A 22,476-nucleotide genomic window follows, 5' to 3' on the forward strand; every position below is an offset into this window, starting at 1 on the left:
TCAAAGTGCAGGGCGGGGGGTGTCCGTTTCAAAGGCGCCGCCGAGCGGTCACTATGTGAGATATGTTAATTTGGTGAAGCTCTGTCCTCCCCTTGATGTTTGCTAGAGTTACATTAAAACAGCTGTGGCGTTAAACGGGGGGGGGGGGTTGGGTCCCGGTGGGGGTCTCGTGGGGCCCGGCATACTCTCTTTCTGCAGTGCGCCTTGTTGCTGCACCATTCGGAGGCTTTTAGGGAAATGAATCTGTTTGTGAGATAGGGGGCATTTCATTGTGCCCCCCCGCTCTCCCACGCAACAAGACCTGGACATCTGCTCACGTTCGGGAAACAAGAGGCGCGGTACATTTACACCGCAGCAGGGCAGGTTTTACCTTTTGTAACGTGTTTACTGATTATTTTCGCTTAATTTTTCCATAATTGGCTTTTCGCCTGTTTTTCGTGGAGTCTCATTCAGCACGTTCCTTTTCAGTTCGGAATAAAAGGGGTCTTTGGAAATGGAAGGTGCTGGGTATGGCTCAGAGGGTTGCTTTTCTGTAATTAGTAATTCGTGGGTGTCATTCTTGTTGGTAACTTGTATCCTCAGTCTGCTGTGGTCTTACGCCTCTGGCCGCTTCGTGGCGCCACTCATCATGGGTCCAAAGCTGAAAGTCCCTAGGTTCTTAGTTGTGGCTCCCCTAGCCCCTCAGAGCTGCTGAATCCCTCTCAACATTCAGGAAGGGAATCTAATCCATCTCTTTCAGAGCCACTTCTCTCCTGATCTCCTAACTGCTCCATAAACTCACATGACACCATGGAAGCAAGTAGTTGCTATGAAGCTATGATAAAAAGTCTCATCTTATCAGGAGAAGATCATTCAGCCCTCAGATTCTGGCAAAACTCAGCACTCAGCCCTTTGCCTTCTGTGTAAGAAGAATGTCCACTGCTCCTCGTTTCACTGGACGTTCACTGAGGGCTGCAGAAGTGACAGCTGAGTGCAAAAATCCCACCGTGTCTTCTGGTGTGTGCCTCCAGACCTGCACGTGGGCCACAACAGGTTAGAGTGCCCCCTACTGGCCACATGGTCCTGCCTGTTCCCAAATGAGGGTGGTGGGTCAGGTTCTTAAAACAGAACAATATTGCAGCTCATTTCTCTGGTCGAGTATGAATGATTAATGAAGCAGTAATTAAAGTAGAATAACAGTACATTATATGGTGTAGATACTGTATGTAGTTCATATATGGATATGCTAGTGCAGATCTCCGGTTGTATCAGTAGAGTCAGCTTGAATTTGGGACTGGCATGGAAAATTCAGATACATTAGTGTGTAATAATAATAATAATAATAATAATAATAATATACATTTTAATAAAATAAAAAATATTAATACAAAAGTAAATACTATTCAATACAGTATTTACTTTTGTATTGATATATTTTTAGTGATATTATTATTATTATCATCATTATTATTAGTGGTAGTAGCTGTAGCAGTAGATCATGGCCCCTGTTTGGACCATCCAGAAAATTGCATTTGCATTGTTTTCATTGGTTCATTGATTTTTCCTATCAGTATTGTTCTCGTTACTGTTTTTTTTTTTTTCCTTTGGGGCTAAATTAATGTATACAGTATGATATATAGATATGATTTTTGTTTGTGAACTTTCGTTAAGTGTACGGTACGAAACAGCTGAATGGGTGCAGGGAGGCAGTCATACAGAATTACAGAGCAATTAATGAAGGGAAATGCCTTTTTATTTTTGTTTTATGGCAACTAAAGCAATTGTGTTCATCTTAACGGGATTTGGTGATAGCAAATTTGAACATAAATGGGTGTCGCAGTTTGGGCTCTTTTTCTGTGCAAATTAATGGTAATTATGTCCTTGACTTATGAGAAGTCACCTCCCGAAGGGTTTTTCAGGGACACGTTACCTTCGCGAGGTGGGAGACGAAGTGCAGGTACTCGGAAACATTCGGAGCAGTCCCCCCCCAACCCCCCAGCGAGTCCGGCAGACCCGCGGCGCAAGGCCTTCCCCCCAATTACGATCGAGGACGCGGAGCACAAAGCAGATGGCCGCAGCTTGAGCAAACAAACCCGTTTCTACCCCCCGGCCGCTGCTGCCGAAACCCAGTTCCCCCCGGGGGTTTCTGCTCCTCGGGACCGGGAGGCTGAAGCTAAGCAGGACGTCCTCGCAGGTGGCCGTGTTTAGGACGCATCTCACTAGGACGCCGTGAGCCGTCACTCTTTCCTCTCACGGAGGCACAGCTTTATCTCACCTTTCACTTTCTTGAGCAGTTATTTAGCTCCTTTTTTTCTTCAAAGTATCATGCAGTGAGTTACCCTTTTATAGAGCAGTGTAATTTTTACTCTATCAGTTCAGGCTAAGGGTTCCACAGTAGGAGTGCAGTTTGGGTCCTTTGGGGGTGGGGGTGGGGGTGGGGGTGTCCACTTTCCCACCTGCTGCTGTCATTGTTTTTACTCCAAAAAAGTCCCTTGAACACTCTTTCCCTCATTTCATCGTTTGGTGGGATTGGTGAGTATTTAACTTTGAGTGACTGTAGAACACGACTATTCACACATATCTTTCATTTGTACGATAGATAGATAGATAGATACTTTATTAATGGCACCGCTTTTTATGCCGCTCACTATAAATACGTTGCACAGGTAATGAACTCGTCATATTTTCGGTGTGGTTCGTGCTCCACGGCGGAGCATCTGCTCCCTGAACGCAGCCCATAAGTCTGTAGACAGCGGACGATGAATGCAGCGGAGCGGAGCAGCGGGAGCGGAGGGTGGTCCTACATGAGAGCTCCGATGGCGTTCGGTAAATCAAACTGGGACGATGGCCGAAACCCATTGTGCCGTGCGGCGTAACAGCGCCAGAGACGCTTATTTATGTCGGACGTGTTTTCTTCGCGTTGTGCTTCAGCTTGGATTTCGGTCTAAGTGCCTCCACATGTATAAAGGACCAAGGTGGGAGTGTGGTCGGCTAAATTGTATCCACCGCCAAATGGTATCCAAGCCTCGTGCTTCCAGGATAGGCTCTGGACCACCGTGACCCTCCGCTGGACAACTTCAATTCTGTGCCAGTTATTATTCCAAACAAATCTAGAAATCGACATGCACATTCTTTAACAAAATAACTCAGCAAACAAATAACAACAATTGTTTTGGAATAAATATTTGCAAATAGTATGTAAATGAATAAATTAATAACTAATTAATGATCAATCAGACTATTAAAATTCAACTCAATTGAGTTTGTTTTTACAAAGTGCTCTTGTCACCAGAGTGACACAGAGCAAAGTTCAGGACATAATACAGAGATGCAGTATACAGTAGAATAGAACCGGTTACAGTTCACTTTTAGGTTGAGGCAGCTGGCAATTGAGGAGAGGAAAACAAAAAACTCCCAGTGCATGGAAGGGGAGAAGAATAAACCGGTACCAAAGACCCATCTGTCTGTAAGGCCGAGATACAATCCGTGGAAGGTAAGATAGGTATCCAGGCCCTTGAGTGCAGGACTGGTCCACATTATGACGTATGAGTGCAGCATTACGGTCGTGGCTGTTACTTATAAAGGCCATACAGAGGACAGAGCAAGCCGTCATCCTTCATCGGACACCATTGCATGTGTTTCTGTCGGTTATTAACGTGGCGTCTCCAAAACCTTATGGGGAGCACGACGGTCCCGAATCCCAGTTTAAACTGGAAAGTGCAGCAGGAGTTATACAAACAGGGTCAGTATGCAGGAGCCAGCAGAGGAACCCAAGGAGCTGTTCTACTGCTGCTCTTCCACCCCACAATGTAGCTGTGCGAAGGAATACAACTAAATGCAAGATCCGTCTCTTTGGTCTTTCGACCCCTTCATGCACGAAGGTTATCGCAGTGGAGTGATGGTCATGTGTGGTCATCGCCTCCTCGTCTGCACGGTCACTGCACGGTCCTACTTATTCCGTGAGCCCGACACCACTGGTCAGCTAGTGGTACCTGCTGACAGTCTGCTGACATTTTTGCTTACGTTGTGATAATAAATTATTTTACGTATGTAAATCTATATCACTTTAGGCCAGTGATTTAACAATGCAGCAGAGGTCCAGAATTGAAATTCCAAAGGTTTAAGCTCCAGTGTGGTGGAATGAGCTCCCTCTGTCCCTCAGAGCTGCTGAATCCCTCTTAACACTCAGGTTGGATCTCAAACTCATCTCCTTCTCTCCTGATCTCCTAACTGCCCCATGAACTCGAATCACACCGTCTGTCTCCATCATATCTGTGTTTCTAATCAGTGCTAAATGAATAAAGGTAAATAACTAAATTGAAAATGCGGCACAGGGTTCTTCTACTGACCCTTACTAGCTGTAGACGAAACTGACCACCTAACTAACTCTTTCTCAACAGACGACTCGAGCTCAGGCAGGGAAGGAGCGGGGGTCCTGGATGGTGGCGACGCAATATACACCACTGGTGACCTTTCAGGGAAACTAGGTAAGTGAGTCCAGATTCCTTGCATGTTGTCTGTTATTACTAATAGTAACAATAGTAACAACTGATAATAATAAAACCAGGCAAAGCCGTAAGGGTGTAAATTTACATAGAGGAGCGCGCTAAAAATGAGAAACTCCAGCACGGTGTTCACAGAGCAACAGCGGCTCTTCCAGGACCACGTTAAATTTAAATAAGTAATAATAATACATTTTAATAAAATAAATACATGTAAAGAAACTGTTAGAAGACTGCAGATAGCTTATGAGTCGGTAGAATGCGGCGTTTTGTGGAAACGGTCGTCCCAGTTTGCCTCGTGGCCTTTAGCTGGGGGGCGTGAGGTCTCTCGTGCCAAACGCAGCGCTATTTCGGTACATTTTTCACACCTAGAAATGGGGGCCTTGTTTTAGAGCGCTGGCCGATCAGCAGGGCTCTAAAAATGTCATCAAGTGATATTCACCTTGTTGTAGTCTCTTGTGCCTTTTTTAAGCTCCGATCTCCAAGTAGTAGATACTTTATCCAAATATATACATTTATATATAGATACATTTCTCATAATCGTACGTCACCGTGACGACGTGCTGTTTACTGACACAACGGTGGCGTGACGGGCGTTTGTTTACTAAGTGTAGTACTCCGGTGGATCTACACATGCTTTCATATGTTTATCAGAACCCTACTGCCGATAAAAAAAAAAGTTTATTTCCTTACAGTGATGCCTGAATCTTTCATAAACAAGAAATTACTCAAAATTCAAGAAAACAATAACGATTAAAAAATGCAACATGAAAAGTAGATAAATAATAATAATAATAGTCATGACATGTAAAATAAATAGACATTTTCTTAAAAAACTTTAAACCTTCTGTTGAACTTTATCAATAGAGGTAAAAGAGGTGAGCATTATTGTTGTGGCATGCAGCACCATGGGCTTGGATGGAACAAAGAAGGATATAGAGACAGCAATCATATCAAACATTTTATTGAATACCAGCACATAGGGAAATAATGGTCCCACCCCCATTTTCTCCAGGACCTACACCTCAACCCAACCTGCTTAGCCCCCCCCCCCTCACAGACAGAGTCACCCCATCATTTCCCCCAGAAGTGCCCCCGCTGGTTGCACACGTTATTTACAAGTTACCCACAATGCAACTATTTACATTAAGCAAATTTTCCCACCTAAACACAGTAATGCAGGTCATTACATTATGACCTATATACTGGGAAATGCCAGTACATACAAGGGCATAATGGAAAGTTACTGTAAGGTGGTCATACAGCCCGGTCTGAGAATATGGGAAAAACCCCCAAAAAAGTCCGACCATTACGCCCCAGATATAGTCTTCACTTTTCTTTCACCTCTTGAGTCAAATCCATATGTCAGAGCAGCTACACAAATATGTAGGTAGTAGGGTGGACCAAAGAGGAACAAATAAATCTTTATATTAAAGGTCAGAATGGCTCCGGTAGCCTCTCAAGAAAATGTGTCATCGATGTGTGTGAAGTGCCAACGCGGCGGTATTACTATAGTAAATCGCCCTCCCTCGGCTGCTCCTGTGGTTCCGCAGTGCGGCCCCGCTTCACCCAGCCAGCGAAAATGCGCAAGCGGGTCATCGCGCGGCCCGTGGGCAGTTCCGTGCGGCTCAAGTGCGCCGCCAGCGGGTACCCCCGGCCGGACATCACCTGGCTGAAGGACAGCAGGCCGCTGAGCTCTCAGGAGGTGGGCGAGGGCCGCAAGAAGAAGTGGACCCTAAGTCTGAAGAACCTGACGCCCGAGCACAGCGGCAAGTACACGTGCCGAGTGTCGAACCGCGCCGGAGAGATCAACGCCACCTACAAAGTGGAGGTTATCCGTAAGTACGCTCTCCGCTCGGGGTGCAGCGCCGGTGCCTCACGTCGGGTGGTTCGGCCGGTCTTGCGAGGGGGATCGCGTGGGCCGTGTGCTGGAGCCGGCCGCCGTTCCTTCCTTCGAGAAGTCTTCATCCCTCCCGTCGACCATCTGCTCCTGGTTATTGTGCAGCTGCATAGAGTTTGAAAACACATGTTGATACTAAATCCAGAAGCAGAAACGGGGAAATGGATCAAATACATCCTGTGAGATGTGACATTTTCCTCTATCGAGTCCAGACCCCTCAGGGAGCGATGCCACTGCTGAAGAGCTGCTTCTGCCGCATAAATCCATTTTCATCCGTAGACTACGGAACGTCCACAAAGACCACATACGAACACAAAGAAAGTCTTTGCGTAATCCAGTACGGATGCTCCTCTGCTTACGATGGTTCGACTTACCATTTTTCGAAGTTACCATGATATGATAGCGATACGCATTCGGTAGAATCTGTACTTCAGATTTGAATTTCGATCTGTTCCCGCGCTTGCGATATGCAGTACGATATTCTCTCCCAATGCTGGGCGATGGCAGCGAGCCGCAGCGTCCGCTCAACCACGTTCGCAGTTTCCATAGCGACCGCACCAACGAGCGTAAACAACCGACACTGTGTTGAAAGCGTTTTTTATTTTGTGTTTTCGCATCCCATCATGTCTACTAAACGTCCATGTGTGTCTTCTGCTTAAATTTGCCCAGCTGTAGGCTATGGTAAGTGTTCTGAGCATTTTTAAGGTAGGCTAAGCTATGATGTTCGGTAGGTGCGGTACTGTGTACTTTTTCGACTTACGATTTTTCCGCTTACGATGGGTTTATGGGAACGTAACCCCGTCGTTAGTCGAGGAACATCTGTACTTAGCTGGTGCCTTTGTCCAAGGCGACTTGTAGCAATTTCCTAATTTATACAGCAGGCTGTGAAATGCATCATCACTGGATGTGCCGTTTTCGGACTATGTTCTCTAACTCGCTTTAGGGACCACGAGAGTCTTTTTGCTAATGCTTACACGTACGACCGAATGCATTCACGATTTTTTGATTCATTTTTAATATGCAATATGTTGTCAACATTTATTTATTTAGCTGACGCTTTCCTCCGAAGGGATTTACAAAATTATTGCAGCAGGGTAATTTTTACTGGGACAGTTCAGGGTACTTCAATCAAGGCCACTACAGCAGGACATGGGAACCTCTGGATTTTATTTACAATAAAATACAGAAAATACTAACCGCTTGTCCCACAGAAACACAGGGCACAAGGCTGAGGGAAAACACCCCGGACAGCACGCCAGTCCATCGCAAGGCACCCCAAGCAGGACTCAAACCCCAGACCCCCCACACAGCGGGAACCAGCCAAACCCGCTGTGCCGCCACACTTCTACAGGATATGTTTATGCTAAAATAGCAGTATGCTCCCATTTTCCAACCGCATAAGTCATGGGAATCGACATGTCCCTGGTCAGGAGGTCAGCAGACAGGTGTGGTTACCAGCAGCAGTTTGCTCCCTAACTTTGACATTAACGGGGCAATGAGTGTATTTATATCCCCTTATAAACCAGTCTATAGGTAGTTGTTAGGTACCGTCCGTTCACATCCACGTAGACGCGTAAATTCCATTACACCCATGAGCAGAAAACGATTTTCACCATTACTAATCCCCGCACTGGTGTCTCCTCAGAAAGCTCGGTTTGATGTTGAAATAGGAGAGAGACCTGTCGTGTCGTTGACCGCTCGTCTTCATGTTTGGGTGGCGCTGCAGAACGGACGAACTCCAAACCCATCCTGACGGGCACCCACCCGCTCAACACTACGGTGGACTACGGAGGGACCACCTCCTTCCAGTGCAAAGTGCGCAGCGACGTGAAGCCCGTCATCCAGTGGCTGAAGCGCGTGGAGCCGGGGGATGAAAACAAGTATAACTCCACCATCGAGGTGGGCGACCATCGCTTCGTGGTGCTGCCTACCGGGGAGGTGTGGTCGCGGCCCGACGGCTCCTACCTCAACAAGCTGCTCATCACGCGCGCCAAGGAGGAAGACGCAGGCATGTACATCTGCCTGGGCGCCAACACCATGGGCTACAGCTTCCGAAGCGCCTTCCTCACCGTGCTGCCAGGTGGGCCACGCTCTCGACCCTGCTGTCGCACTGCTGATGAATACGCCGTAATTAATCGATAATTGATAGTTTCCTTCGTACGGTAGCGTTAAGGTTCCAAATCACCTTCATCTGGGCTCCATCTCAGTGAAACCTGCGCACAACCAGTAATTATCATTTACCCTCGCGTGGTTCGGCTCTCGGGTGAGGGTGTCCGGTCACTCGACCGACCCGTCAATGTATCGCCCGTAGGGTGTATGACGGTCCCTTACCAGTTCTTTGTGAAAAGAATGTTCAGTGTATTTTGAGTTGCTTCTTTCTAACTCACCTGAAATGTTGATTAATTTTTTTTTTTTTTACAAATTGTTACGTTTTGCCAAATGTCCTACCGGTAGGGAGGAAAATTACCGTCTTAATGAGGAAGGGGCTACAAAGACTGACAGCTCTTTCCGATTCTGCATTTCCAAACAAATATTTTTACATTAGGAGTTGACAGTTGCTTGAAAATTGCTTCAAATCTCAACTTCAAGTGAATTTTTTCTGCTTAGTTTTGATGATTCTTTTTTTTAATTCATGAAAATGATTTGAAATAAAAATATTGTGATGCGCTGAATTGCGCGATCATTCCAGTATGTATTCACCCAAGGTTTGGTCATGTGCACATGGCTCTTATATTTCACAGAAATGTATATCTGAAATTTGTATATATATATAATATAAAAATTTATATATATATTACTAACTTATACTATCTATATAAATATATACTATTAATATATATATCATTATAAATATTGTATATAGTAATTTTGTAATTATATATATATATATACACACACACACACACACTTTCAGAACCGCTTGTCCCTTACGGGGTCACGGGGAACCGGAGCCTACCCGGCAACACATATAATTGCTCAATTATACGATTTAGTAATTCATAATTATTAAATCCAGAAGTAGAAGGGGGAAAAGGATCGAGTGCATCCTGTTAGATGGGACATTTTCCTTTGTGAGGTCCAGGGAGGGGTGACACTGTTGAGGAGCTGCCTCTGCCACATAAATCCGTACTCATGGAGTAATATAAATAATACAATTCAGTCATATCCTGTCATATTGATATTGCATCGCATCGATAGATATCCACAGACTGCAGCGCATCCTTAAAGACCATGCGCCGTATTTGGACTCTGACACCCGTTGCGTTTCCCTCCGCTGTTTTGCAGACCCTAAGCCGCCCACGTTGCCCCTCCCCGTCCCGCCAGGCCACCACCTTCCGTGGCCGGTCATCATCGGCATCCCCGCAGGGGTGGTCTTCATCTTTGGCACTATTCTGCTGTGGCTCTGCCAGTCCAAGAAGCACTGCTCGGCGGGCAGCGCGGTGACCGTGCAGTCGGGGTCGGCGCCGTCCTCGCACCGCCAGCCAGGCCGCGACAGGCCTTGCCCGGCCCCCGCCGACAAAGACTGCGCGGGTTCCGTCAACTACGACGAGTACCTGGCCCAGCAACAGCAGCTGCTTCTCGCCCAGGGCGGCTCCTCCCTGGCACCCAAAGCGTACCCCAAGATCTACACGGACATCCACACGCACACCCACTCGCACGTGGACGGCAAGGTGCACCAACACCAGCACATCCACTACCAGTGTTAGCGAGCAGGTCCAGCAGGCCTCCCGCCGTCTCCACGCAGCCAAGGGCAGAGATCCGGACGGTCGCGATCACGGCGGACGACCGCGCGCGACCGCACGCGACGGACGGGAGGACGGTCCTTCGACGGCTCCCTGACGTCTGCGCCGGGCCCATCCTCGAGTTCCCCGAGTCAAATGTTCAAGGGTCGGCGGCCTGACTCTCTGCGAGTGTTAATAGTCGCAGCAGAATTTGAAAAGTCTCGGCCGCTAAATAACATTTAATTAATCAGCACTTAGCGTAGTTTACCGCGGACGCGCCATCGACGAGGCGCTGCCACCGGGGTCATTTAAGGACAGCTCTCTGTAGCCTCCTCGCTTCTTGTGACGAAGATCGACTCGAACATACAAGTCAAGTGAATAATAACGGGAATTGCGAGTCGGAATTACGTCTCGCTTGGGCGGGCGGCGGTAAACTTCACTGTGCCGGCGTACGCGCTTTCAACGGCTGCGCACAGCACGCGGGCGGGGAAGGAGGTCACGGTGCGTGTCTGCAGCTCAGCGGCGCTCGCCAATTCCCAGCTGGACTTTTTCTCCGCGCTCCCTCTTCCTCTTTCACGTTTGTCCCCTTGTTCTTCCGCGAGGGCTTGCTGGCGTCGAAAAACCGCGAAAAGGGCACGTTTTTGCTCTCGTGTACTCAGGTGGCCCGGCCTTTCCGCGCGCGTACGCGTGTGTGCGTGTGTGTCGTGTGCGTGAGCGTGGGTGTGTCGTTTTTTGGATACGTAAATAACCCTGACCACTATTGATGCCGGTTGGAAACTGCACATGTCGCCTTCGACTGCTGCGGCGCTGCCGAGCCACTGCCGAGCCACTGCCGAGCCACTGCTGGCTTTGGGGACCGATGGACGGGTGCGGGGCGGTTAACGCTCCGCCGCGTTGGTCTGCAGACATGGAAAATCCTCACAGATCCAGCATCGGTTCTCCTGTGTTTACATGTGAAGATACGTGTCTAAGCTAAATGGACTGAAATGTTTGACCCCCCCCAGTGCTTTAAAAACACATCGGGGGTCTTGCTGAAATGGCGGGAAAAATCTTATTAAATAACTGCAAAATTTATCGTTGGGGCAATAATGGACTTTGGTAATGCCTGTATGGACTAGTCAAATTTAACCACAAAATATTAAATTTTCATAATTCTATATAGATTTTACACAGAAGTCATGTATATTTAATTTATTTTGTTAAGCAAGAAATAATGTAATATTTTTTCATCAAATCAGGCATTTCTATACATACTTTGATCCGAAATATAAACAGTCGATGCCGTTTTGTTCGTATAGTTTCCAGGTAAGCTATGTAGCACATATTAAGTACGTTGTCATTGAGATATATCTTTATTCAGTGTTTTCAAAGTACATAAAATATTAGCAATCTTTGTATGGACAATCTTGTACAGTCTGCCCTCTTTCTATGATGGAAATGTTATTGTAAAGTTATTCATTCAGAAACATTTTAATCTTTCTATCAGTGTCATTAAAAGGAGAAAACTGAGTCCTTTTTGTCATGGGATTGTGTGTCTCATCATGCTGCTGCTCTGTAACTCCTTTCCTTTTCAGAACGTGGGGTTGCGTTGGATGAGAAGGAAGGTGCTAGATAAGAAATGGGGGTGGGTGGGTATTTCAGGATTTCCACTTCTGAAGATACTGAGTAACCCCCCCTCACTCCAAGGTCACTTTTGGGTGTCTTCACTGTCTCACGCCTCATTTCTTAAGCAAGCGTTAATTTTACATATTTATCGGATACTTTCATCTACAGCAACTTCCAACAAACTCTACGTAGTGTTATCAGCCCACACACCTTATGCACCACAGTGTCTTACACTGCTAGATACACTACTTACACCGGGTCACTCATCCGTACATCAGTGGAACACACAAACGCACACTCTCTTTGTCACTCACACACTACGGGGAACCTGAACAGCATGTCTTTGGACTGTGGGAGGAAACCAGAGCACCTGGAGAAAACCCACACAGACCCAGGGAGAACAGGCAAACTCTACACAAACTGAGGGGCCCATGTCCTCACGCACCACCCAGGTGCTGTGAGACAGGAGTGTGCCACCCCAATGAATCAGACTTAATTAATATGGTAGACAAAGAGTAACAACCACAGAGGGACTCGAACCCTCAATCTTCTGATCCGAAGTCAGACGCCTTATCCATTAGGCCATGTGGTTGCTGCTCAGAGTTGGGGGTCCTCTGTGTCCACTGCCAAGGACTATTTGCTCCCAGGGATGCTGTTGATTCACGGAAGAGAAAAACAGCTATTTATTTACCATATAAAGGGGGTGCGGTGGTGCAGTGGGTTGGACTGCGGTCATGCTTTCCGGTGGGTCTGGGGTTCGAGTCCTGCTTGGGGTGCCTTGCAATGGACTGGCATCCTGTCCTGGGTGTGTCCCCTCCCCCTCCGGCCTTACGCCCTGTGTTACCGGGTAGGCTCCAGTTCCCCGCAACCCTGTATGGGACAAGCGGTTCAGAGGGTGTGTGTGTTTATCATATTCATTATTTACTGTATCCATTTTTCTGGGGCTTTACTACAAAGTTACTTATACTGTTGAGTTATTAATAATGACTTACTCATTTATACAGCATGGTAATTGTTACTCTATCAGGTCAGGATAAGTACGTCGGTCAAGGGCACTACAGCTTATGTGATTTACTGTTTTATGTGACATTCAGCACAGTTCTCTTCTCCCAGTCTGGAGTAGAAATCTTAGGGTTCACCCATGAAGAAAGACTCCTGTTCTTCTAGATCTGCATTTTGATGTATTTGAGCGAAAATACCAAAGTGAAGAGCCTCTGCTGACAGTCGCCAGTGTCGCTATGGAAACAAGGGATTTCGCCGCAGGAAGGACCAGTAGTTTCCAGCGGTCTGCTGAATGGTCTCATGTGCTCGAACCCTTCGCAACAGGCTGGAAGTGTCAGGATAAGAGTGTCCAGTGTTCCTCCTTGAGCTCTTGACGTTTTCACAACATTGCTGAAGGCGACACCTGAAAACACCAGAATTTCGGAAGATCTCACCTGGTCTCACAACACATCACATCTGGTGAAGAAATCACATCAGCGTCTGCATTTCTTGAGGAGGCTGAGGAAATTTGGCACGCCGAGCCGAATCCTCAGAAGCTTCTATAGGCGCGCGATCGAGAGCGTCCTCACCGGCTCTGTCACGGTGTGGTTTGGAAGCTGCACGGTACAGGATCGTAAGGCGCTACGGCGAGTGGCGAAAGCTGCTCGAACCATCACCGGAACGTCCTTACCGTCACCGGAGAGCCTGTACCAGGCCAGAACCGTGAGGAGAGCCACTAACATCATGAAGGACAACAGTCATCCCCAGCACAGTCTTTTCGCACCCTTACCATCAGGCAGATGCTCCAGGAGTGTTAGAGCCAGAACCTCATGGTTGAAAAACAGTTTTTACCCACAGGCCATCGGGCTTGTGAACGACACCCATCCGCTGCCAGACACAGTTCACCCTCTGAGCCTGAGAGGTGTCAACTACCCCCATCCCTCCTAGACACACATGCACATCCACAACGCCAATATCATCAGAGACCGGAGACTACCTCCGCATACGTTGCGTACGCAAATACACAATCCCCCCCCAACTGCGAATAGACCAAATCTACCTCCGTTGGACGTTGCACATGTACGACTTCCATGTTTACATTGCGCACTTTATATACATATATAACCTCGTTTCTTGGATTTTTGCACTAATAGTAAATTTAGTCATTTTTGTAGCTTGTGACTTTGCACTAATAGTATTTTTTGTAAATTTGTGATTTACGCCTTGTGTTTTTCTTGTTTTTTTTTCCTTACGGCCTTATAATTTATGTCATAGGCTGCTGAGAGGATTCACGGAGTAAGAATCTCATTGTACGGTGTAACGAACTGTTTACTGTACACATGACAATAAACTCTTGAATCCTGAAATTTCTTTCCTCCTCCGTTGTTGGATGAGCCCTCAGCGACACCAATGCCGCTGAACGTCGGCAGACTCCTCACTGTCACAAAGAGCCCAGAGCGACACCTTCTCCTTCAATTTCCGTTCCCTTTTTTCTTAGCTGAGCCCTCAAAGCAGCAGAGGAGCCGTCGCTTTTCTACCTCGGTTCTCCAAAAAAAACACGCACCTTCTTGTCGACACTCACTGAGAATTCTCAGCAGGCCCGTCTTACCGCGTTTTTCAGTTTGAGCGCGGTGTTGCCGACTGGCTGTTCCTCCGGCCGCCTTAAATCGGGGAGCAAAGGCGTCTTTGACAAATGACGTCTGTTAGTTATTTGGCCGACTGTTTACCGCTCCGAATGCCCACGCGTTCCGCAGCTCCTTCTCTTTTCGCCCTTAATTGCTTCCACAGCCGTGATCTTTCTGCCAGATGGCCTTTCGCCGGACCTGTTTCCACAATCGCTCCCATTTGGGCTTTGAAACGACCCGATAGCATTTCCATACACATCCTCAGGAGATGCGTTTCATCCCTCGCTCTTGATGAATCTGCGCTGACCTGCACGCGGGGCGACCGCTTTGTCCTCAAGGGTCTCCGACAACCGCTTTTTTGTCCTCTTCAAAGGATGGCGGTCAACCTTAGGATCTCATCATGTTGTCACCTTAGGAGTCATCATCGTGTGACGAAAGGCAGAAATCAGCTCTGGTTTCCTCTCTCTTCTTGTGATTTTTTTAAATTTTATTGCTTTTATTGTGATTTTTTTTAATTCCTTTAAGAGATTTAATGGAGTTCGGAGTTGAAACGAAACACCTTCAGCACTTCGGAGCACCTCTTTCCCAGCATGATCCCTCATCCACGATGTGCTTTTCACTCACGGCCTGCGGATGGCTGCGGAAGCTCAGAGCGAAGGCAAACACGGCGTCCGTGGTATCTCGCTCAAGGGCTCCGAGGGAGCGCAGAGCAGCACTAAATTAAAGGACCATTTAGCGTTGAGCGTCTCCAAGAGCAAGAACTCAGGAAGGAGCTTTTTCTAAAAAATCCAAAATGCCTGAAGCTTTTTAAACAGTTCTGATGTTTTGATGTTTCCTGTAAATGTTTGGAAAGGGATGGCCTGTTGCACAACAGCAGACGCTCTGCGATACACACACACACGCACGCACGCACACGTATCCTCGTGTAACACTGCCGGTTCCGCAGGGCCGATAAGTTTGAAAAACAGCTCCGACAAATCAATGAATGGAACAAACTCAGGATGGTCTGGTACCCCGAGTCCCTGGTGGGCTTTCCCACATACTGTACTGTACTCCGTATCGGACAAACAGTCAAAATATTGTGTTTCTGAAAACAAAGTTAAAAAAAAAACTTGTTTTCCAGTACTTTCTCTATAAAGGAGCACAAGGGGAAAAGCACAGCCACGTTATCTGAGCAGAGCCCCCATGCCGGTGCGGAGATACCCGGTGAGATGAAATTGCGCCGGCGCCTCCCGTTTCTCCCAGACAAACTGCGTGGCGGACAGTGTGTTTCACAGGCTACTTTCACACGCTTTCCAGCAAACAAAACGAGTAATTATACCGTGGTCGTAGACGTTACATTCAGAGAAAGAATTTTACGGCTGTTTGACTATGGCACGAACTTACGTTTTTCATGTCTGTTTGCTGAATGAACGTCTCGAGATTTTCATCTATATTTCCATGTTGTGTAAACTTATTCAATTATCTTTCTCAGTAGTTTATAAAACCCTGAAAATATAATATATAACCTAGCACAAACTCCCATTAAATTGCCTGTTATTATTATTATTATTATTATTACTAATAATATATGATACCTTTGTATACAGGTTTGTTTAATAATAATCTTGTATTTTTTACAACTCTTACAGCAGAGTATTCATACTGAGGTAACTTTAGGTAAGTATCTTCCTCAGAAGTAAAGTTCTTACCCTGAACTGATACAGTAAAAACAACCCAGCTGAATATCGTAAATTCAGCGTGAGCCACGTTGCAGAAAAATGTCAGTTAAATAAGAAAATGTACTTTTAAAAAGCTGTAGTCAGCGGTTCATATTTGCATGCAGATACTTTATTGATCCCAGGGGAAACTAGTTAGGGCTACAGCGGCGTAGGAGACTAAATTGTTTAAGTCCTTTGGCGTCTTATGAAGTCAATGCCAATAAATGTCCAATTAATTGCCAAGCTGGAAACAATGAAATTGCACTGGGAGTAAATTAAAATCTGAGAAAATTGCAGAAACATCTTGAGCAAGAAGAAATCTTCAGTAGACCCTGATTTTCACTATTCTGATATGACCTGGATTACGATTAGGGTTAGGGGTTAGGATTAGTGATTAGTGATTAGAGGTTAGTGGGTATGGTTACGGTTACGGTTAGGGATAGGGATAGGGATAGGGGTTAGGGTTAGTGATTAAGGGTTAGGGGTTAGGGGGTAAGGTTACAGTTAGGGTTAGGGTTAGGGTTGCACTTGACTTCCCTGCTGTTGTTTTATTGCTTCTGCTTTGTCCTGGAGAAGTGCACAGAACCACTAAGTGTCCTGCTGGGCTGCAAGTGAACCGAAGTGAGGGCACAGCTGGGTTCAGTTATCGAAGGAGAACTCTATGAAATGGGCCCCCGGGTTCGGTCCAGTTCCGTCCTCCAGGGGCCGTGGTGATAGACAGCGGGGTACCGCGCTTCCAGGTAATAAGAGTGCTGTTTTGTTTGGACTGAAGCCAAGCGAATGCAACCCCACTAGCGTAGAGTCCTGGACAGTCTCAGTTCCCTCTTTCCGCAGGGGCCAGGAAATGCACCGTTGCCCCCCCACCCCAACCCCAAGCAGAACCCCCATCCCCTCAACCCCAGCCAGCAATTTGTAGATGGTTTTGTCGCTTGAAGCAGCACTTCATCCCCGTTTGGCCCGAATGGCCTCTCCTGTATATCATTTCGGAATTTCATCATTCCCCTTAACGCTGCTCCTTTTTCTATCAACGGCACGAAGAAGCAAGCAATAAAAATGGAGCTGAAATCCCAGCTGCCCACTCCTTGGACCCGTCTCACACACAGAGGAAATTGGTTGCTATGTGAGCAACAAGTGTGACTGTTAGGAGAGTGACAGAGTTATAAAGCAGGCAACTTCAACACATTGTGGACCCTTCCATCCCACACAAAATCCAGCTCTGAGCTCTTGTTACACGCTCACACAGAGTGTCCGTCGCGAACTGGATGTATCACGCAAGAGCAAATGAAATGTGACGTGAACCCCTGGGGGACGTGAAGCAGTCTGGCAGTGGCTGCTCAAATATTAAATTACAACAATCACATACGATGACGTGCAACTGAACAGCTATCAACACAAAAAACACAAAAAACTGCTTTAATAATTATAACAAAAAAAAAAAAAACACCATGGGAAGGGATAATGGGAAGGTTCCCCTCACCCTGCCTTTGCAATTTGTTATACTGGCTCCTGGTGTTATGAATGGTTCAGTTACATTACATTTTTACATTTTCCAGTTTTTCAAATGGCATTTTGAACTCATTCAATTTATAAAGTTACGGATTGTGGAGCAAATGTGGCCTGCAGTGGCATTACCGGCCTGTAGAAGTGAGTAAAACAAGTTTTTGGTTGAACGAGGTGACGGTTGTTGATGGGATGCTCATGAGTCACGTTGGTCTACGATCAAGTGTTAAATAAGAGTTTGTGGAGACAACCTATATTCATTTCCAGTCATTTTAAAGTTTTCCTATTTAGTTTTAATGGAGCTTAAATCTGATAAGAATATTAGAAGTCTAAGGTATTTTTTATTAATTATAGCTGTATCTGAGACTTTTACAGAACCGGTCCTTTAAATAAGTAAGCTCTTTTCTCATTTGGAATTGATAAAAAATAACATAGTGCCATATGAATTTTTATGAGTGACAATTTTTTTTATTATTTTTCAAATTTCTGTTTGGAAATGTTTCCTGCTCAATGGGTTAATTGGTATTCGGCAATGGCTGACGGAATTCATTTTTGTATTTACCAGTTCGTTCTTCTAGCGGTTTTATATTAAGACCTTAAATACGGTTGATCCACTCATTCTATTATTTATCCACTCATTTCATATAAAATGTGTCAGTATTGGTGACGCTATTGCGTGAACTTGATGGACGGCTCTCTCCTGCCCGCCCCTTTCCTACCGTAGTAATAAGAGCCAGGTACTGGCTATTGAGGACCCGTCAACAGGGACATTCATGCAAGCGGTCTTCAAAAATGAGAGGGAGACTCTTGAGGAGACAGTAGGAAAGCTCCCAGTAGTTGGCCTGGGTTTCACTCTGAGATGGTTATCTTCTGTTCTTGGTTTTGTGCCTGATTTTGGTCTTTGTCATTTCTGTTATGCCTTAAAGGGGCCATGTCCCCATTTAGCTTTGTATTGATAATAAAAGCCCCATATTGTGTGAAAACTTGCTCTCCTTGGTCTCTGTCCCACCCACAGAACTGAGTAAAGAGTAAAAATTGAGGCCTCTGAAGGGAGCCTTGAGGTACGCCTGCAGATGTTACACAAGTGTTGAGGGGTCTTGTTTTGCATCTCCACATGCCATGGCACTGATTCTGAAGAAGTTAAAACCCCAACTCCTTGACTGAGGCAGAACCCGCAGCAGTGATAAGCTCTTTCAAGAGGTTGTGCCCGTACTTGTCTTTTTCCAGGTATGTTAGATACATCTAAGGATAGGGAGGGGCCTGGGGATTATGTATACATAAACCACCACACAATGAAACAAAGCGATATGACCTGAGCCGCTTAGCGGACTCATTCAGCGCTGTCACGAGAACCTGTTGTGCCTGGAATTGCTTTGATTTGTTTGTTATATTTCATTATTCATATTACTATATAAATATTGCCATAACATGCTATTATGAATCTGTATTTGCAAACAGAAAGGAGCTGCTGTGGACTGTGCCACATGCGGTGAAATATGCAAGTCTTGTTAGATTTATTAATATCATATTTTGTGGGTTTTTATTACCATAATCATCACTATCAATATCACCAATAATATTTAATCTGATTAGTCTGGTAGTGTGCAAGTGGCAGGTTCACGCACTATCAGGCTCCCCATTAATAATTGTTAACAAGGTTCTTAGTTAACGGTAATAAAAATATTATACTGTTGTAGCTTTTTGTAATAAAAGGAAATACACACACACTTTCGGAACCGCTTGTCCCATACGGGGTCGCGGAGCCTACCCGGCAACAGAGGGCGTAAGGCCGGAAGGGGAGGGGACACATCCAGGACGGGACGCCAGTCCCTCGCAAGGCACCCCAAGCGGGACTCGAACCCCAGACCCACCGGAGAGCAGGACCTGGTCCAACCCACCGCGCCACCGTACATACATAACATAACATAACATACATATATACACATGCGCACAAACTAAAGAATAAATAAATAGCCTCAGAGTCAAGCATGTGGAGAAGGACCACAGTAAGGAACATGGCTCAAAACAACACAGCTCACTTTCAAGGCAGGATTCAGATTGAATTTGAGGGGAAACAAAAACTGAAAGTGATTTTTCTTTTTTCTCTGCTCCTGGGACGTGTCCATGCCCGTGTTGAGTATTCACACACGCAGGTGATGTGTTCCACTAATCCTGGAGCTCGCGGGGCTCCCACTCGGCTTCACACGAGACTGCGGCTTCTGGCCGCGTTCCTGTAGGCTCCTGTAGGCTTGAATCCAGAACCTTGACTGGCAGGTCCTGCTCGAGCACCGCTCGCTTGATAAGGATCTTCGCCTGCTTTCTTTGGAGGTCAGAAGAGATGTTTCTCCATGAAACAGCACGTGGATTGTCAGGCTAGGGAAGTGTTTAATCAGTGTTCTCTTTGTGTCGCTCCAGTGGAAGCCACTGCAGTGTGATACCAACACTCCCTGGACATCCAAACTGCTGACGCAACGCAGCCGTCATCAAGGGTGTTGATCTTATGCATCCTGTTGAGAAGGTCCATCGCCTGGCTGACGTCACACAATGAAAGCAGTCTCACTCTGAATTAAATTATAAACGATACACATTTGCAGGAAAGGAAATGCAATGAGCGTTTTGGATGGAAGCGTCAGATGCGTTTTTGTCAGTCTTCACTGTGCTGCCCTGGTTTCGCAGCTCAAGCACTTGAAACCTTGAAACCTTCTAGAACCTCTGACAGTAACGGTCTCTGCTTTATTGCGCTGCCTGGGACATCCGGAAATGAATTAACTCAAGGCTCACGACTGATTACATGTTTTATCCTCAAAGAGCATAAATTGTCATGAGTGAGGAAAGGAGGTAATAAAATCTGACAGCTGGCGATGGTGGAGCAGCGAGTGGCGAAGGGGCCTCTGGAAGGGCTCGCACACACCAGATGGTGAAGAGACAGTCCCAGTCCTGGTTGGACACTTGAATCCATCTCCACTCTGCAAGTTGGAGACTCGGAACCGCCCTTAAATAAAGAAATTAATGACTGAGTGAGTCAGTGGTTCATGGGGGGGGTGGCGTTTGCATTGACATGATTCTAAATGCATGACAAATAACGGAAAATAACGATGTACTACATAAAGTAAATACAGGTGGACCCCGACTTACGATGGGGTTACGTTCCGCAAAACCCATCGTAAGTTGAAAATACCGTACGTCAAAAACGCACTTAATACACCTAACCTACTGAACATCATAGCCCAGAATACGTACAATGGCCAATACGGGATCGCCGCCGCTGCCCAGCGTCGCGAGAGAGTATCGCTCCAGATATCACTTGGGCGGGACAAAATCTAAATTCAAAATTCAAAGTACGGTTTGTACTGAATGTGTATGGCCAGCTCACCATTGGAAAGTCGAACCATCGTTAAGTCGAGGAGCATTTGTAAATAAAATATATTGGCTGAATCGGGTCTCAATTTTGTTCCATCCTCAACGCGCCTTCTTCAACAATTTAGGTCTGGATCATCCATTTACTTCCGTGGTTTTATATCAACAAAAAGTGTATGTGTATTCAGCTACATATAGAGGTATTTATGTGTACAAAAATGTATTTATAAATATATGAAGTGGTGTCTGTTCTGTTATTCAGTGTCTCATCAGCAATGTGGCCACATTTCCCAAATTTTTCAACTCTTCATTCCTCAACCATGTCACTTAAAGGGTTCTTGGTTTGTTTTTGAAGACCATGACTTTTTTTTTTTTTTTTTATTTATTCACTCATTTATTGGACACTTTTTTCCATAGCAACTTATAGCGTGAGGGCACTTACAATTATTCCCCCATTTATACAGCTGCGTAATTCTTACTGGTGTAATTTAGGACAAGTACGTTGCTCAAGGGAACTACAGCTGGCGGTGGGATTCCAACCCGAAGACTGCAGCTCTAGCCACTGTGCTACCAGCTGCCCACAGAAAGCGTAAACTTGAATGTCATCCAACAGATAAAATATGACCCTGAGGACGTTTCAGTCATGTTGAATATATCCCTTACTTTTACAGCGTGCCATGGTAAAAACGAGCTCAGCGGAATAGGAGGTGTTGCCGGGGGGAATCGCATGTAACGTAATCTAGAACGATAGTGACACCCAATACACAGCACATCTGTGCTGCTTGGATGTGGCGTACATTCTCCGGTACTGCCAGCAGACAGCTGCGAAATTCTTGAGGTATGTTTACTTTACCTGCATATAACACGTTCCGTATGTTTTCATTTCGGCTTGAAACTTCGTACAGAAACGATTACTTCATTCTGCAAAGGCACAATAAGTACAGTTACACATCCCTGAGCATAACGACGTCATATTATTCCAGCGATGAATTGTGAAACCGGACCCACGCGACATGGTTGTACATGGGCTCCGAGGGGCGTCACCAAGTGCACGCTTCTCACTGGGGTCTCATGTACGTGAATGGGGTGCAATGGGCTGCAAGGGCTGAAAATGGAAATTAACCAAGAGAAAACAAATAAGTGGTCAGAACGTGTGGTTCGTGTTCGGCGGAGATTTGCTGGAACGAATCAAGCTGAGTACTTCATGGTGAAACTTGTTTTACCTATTTAATTACTACAAATTAATTAATACGCTGGACTCATCTTTATTATTATTTCTTCATGCAGCCAGAACTGCTTCCTTTGGATCTAAAGGTTGCTGGTTCAAGTCTCCCCTCCTGCAGTAGTACACCTGAGCGAGGTACTTACCCTGAACTGAAACAGTAAAATTACCTGGCTGTGTAAATAGGCATGTGTAGCTTAAGGGTGGCGCAGGGGTATGGCGGCATGGTGGTACAGTGGGCTTGGCCAGGTCCTTCTCTCCGCTGGGTCTGGGGTTCAAGTCCCGCTCGGGGTGCCTTGTGACGGACTGACGCCCTGTCCTGGGTGTGTCCCCTCCAGCCTTATACCCTGTGTTGCCGGGTTAGGCTCTGGCTTGCTTTGACC

At 46.2% G+C, this 22,476-nt stretch overlaps 1 protein-coding gene and 1 non-coding gene across 3 annotated transcripts in view; one reads left to right on the plus strand and one right to left on the minus strand.

Moving 5' to 3' along the window:
- fgfrl1a (fibroblast growth factor receptor like 1a) overlaps positions 1-11,598 on the plus strand; it is an 84,005-nt gene extending 72,407 nt beyond the window's left edge. For both annotated transcript variants that reach the window (XM_029258695.1, XM_029258696.1), the window contains 4 exons: positions 4,380-4,466; positions 6,035-6,319; positions 8,108-8,461; positions 9,667-11,598. In XM_029258695.1, the coding sequence (XP_029114528.1) occupies positions 4,380-4,466; positions 6,035-6,319; positions 8,108-8,461; positions 9,667-10,088 (1,148 nt within the window). In that variant the 3' untranslated portion in view covers positions 10,089-11,598. The remainder of the gene's footprint in view (positions 1-4,379; positions 4,467-6,034; positions 6,320-8,107; positions 8,462-9,666) is intronic.
- Positions 11,599-12,227: 629 nt separating this feature from the next.
- On the minus strand, positions 12,228-12,300 carry trnar-ucg (transfer RNA arginine (anticodon UCG)). The gene has a single exon. It is a non-coding gene; the product is annotated as a tRNA-Arg (tRNA).
- Between the last annotated feature and the right edge of the window lie 10,176 nt (positions 12,301-22,476).

The sequence above is a fragment of the Scleropages formosus genome, chromosome 1 (assembly GCF_900964775.1).
Source record: "Scleropages formosus chromosome 1, fSclFor1.1, whole genome shotgun sequence".
Taxonomy (NCBI): Eukaryota; Metazoa; Chordata; class Actinopteri; order Osteoglossiformes; family Osteoglossidae; genus Scleropages; species Scleropages formosus.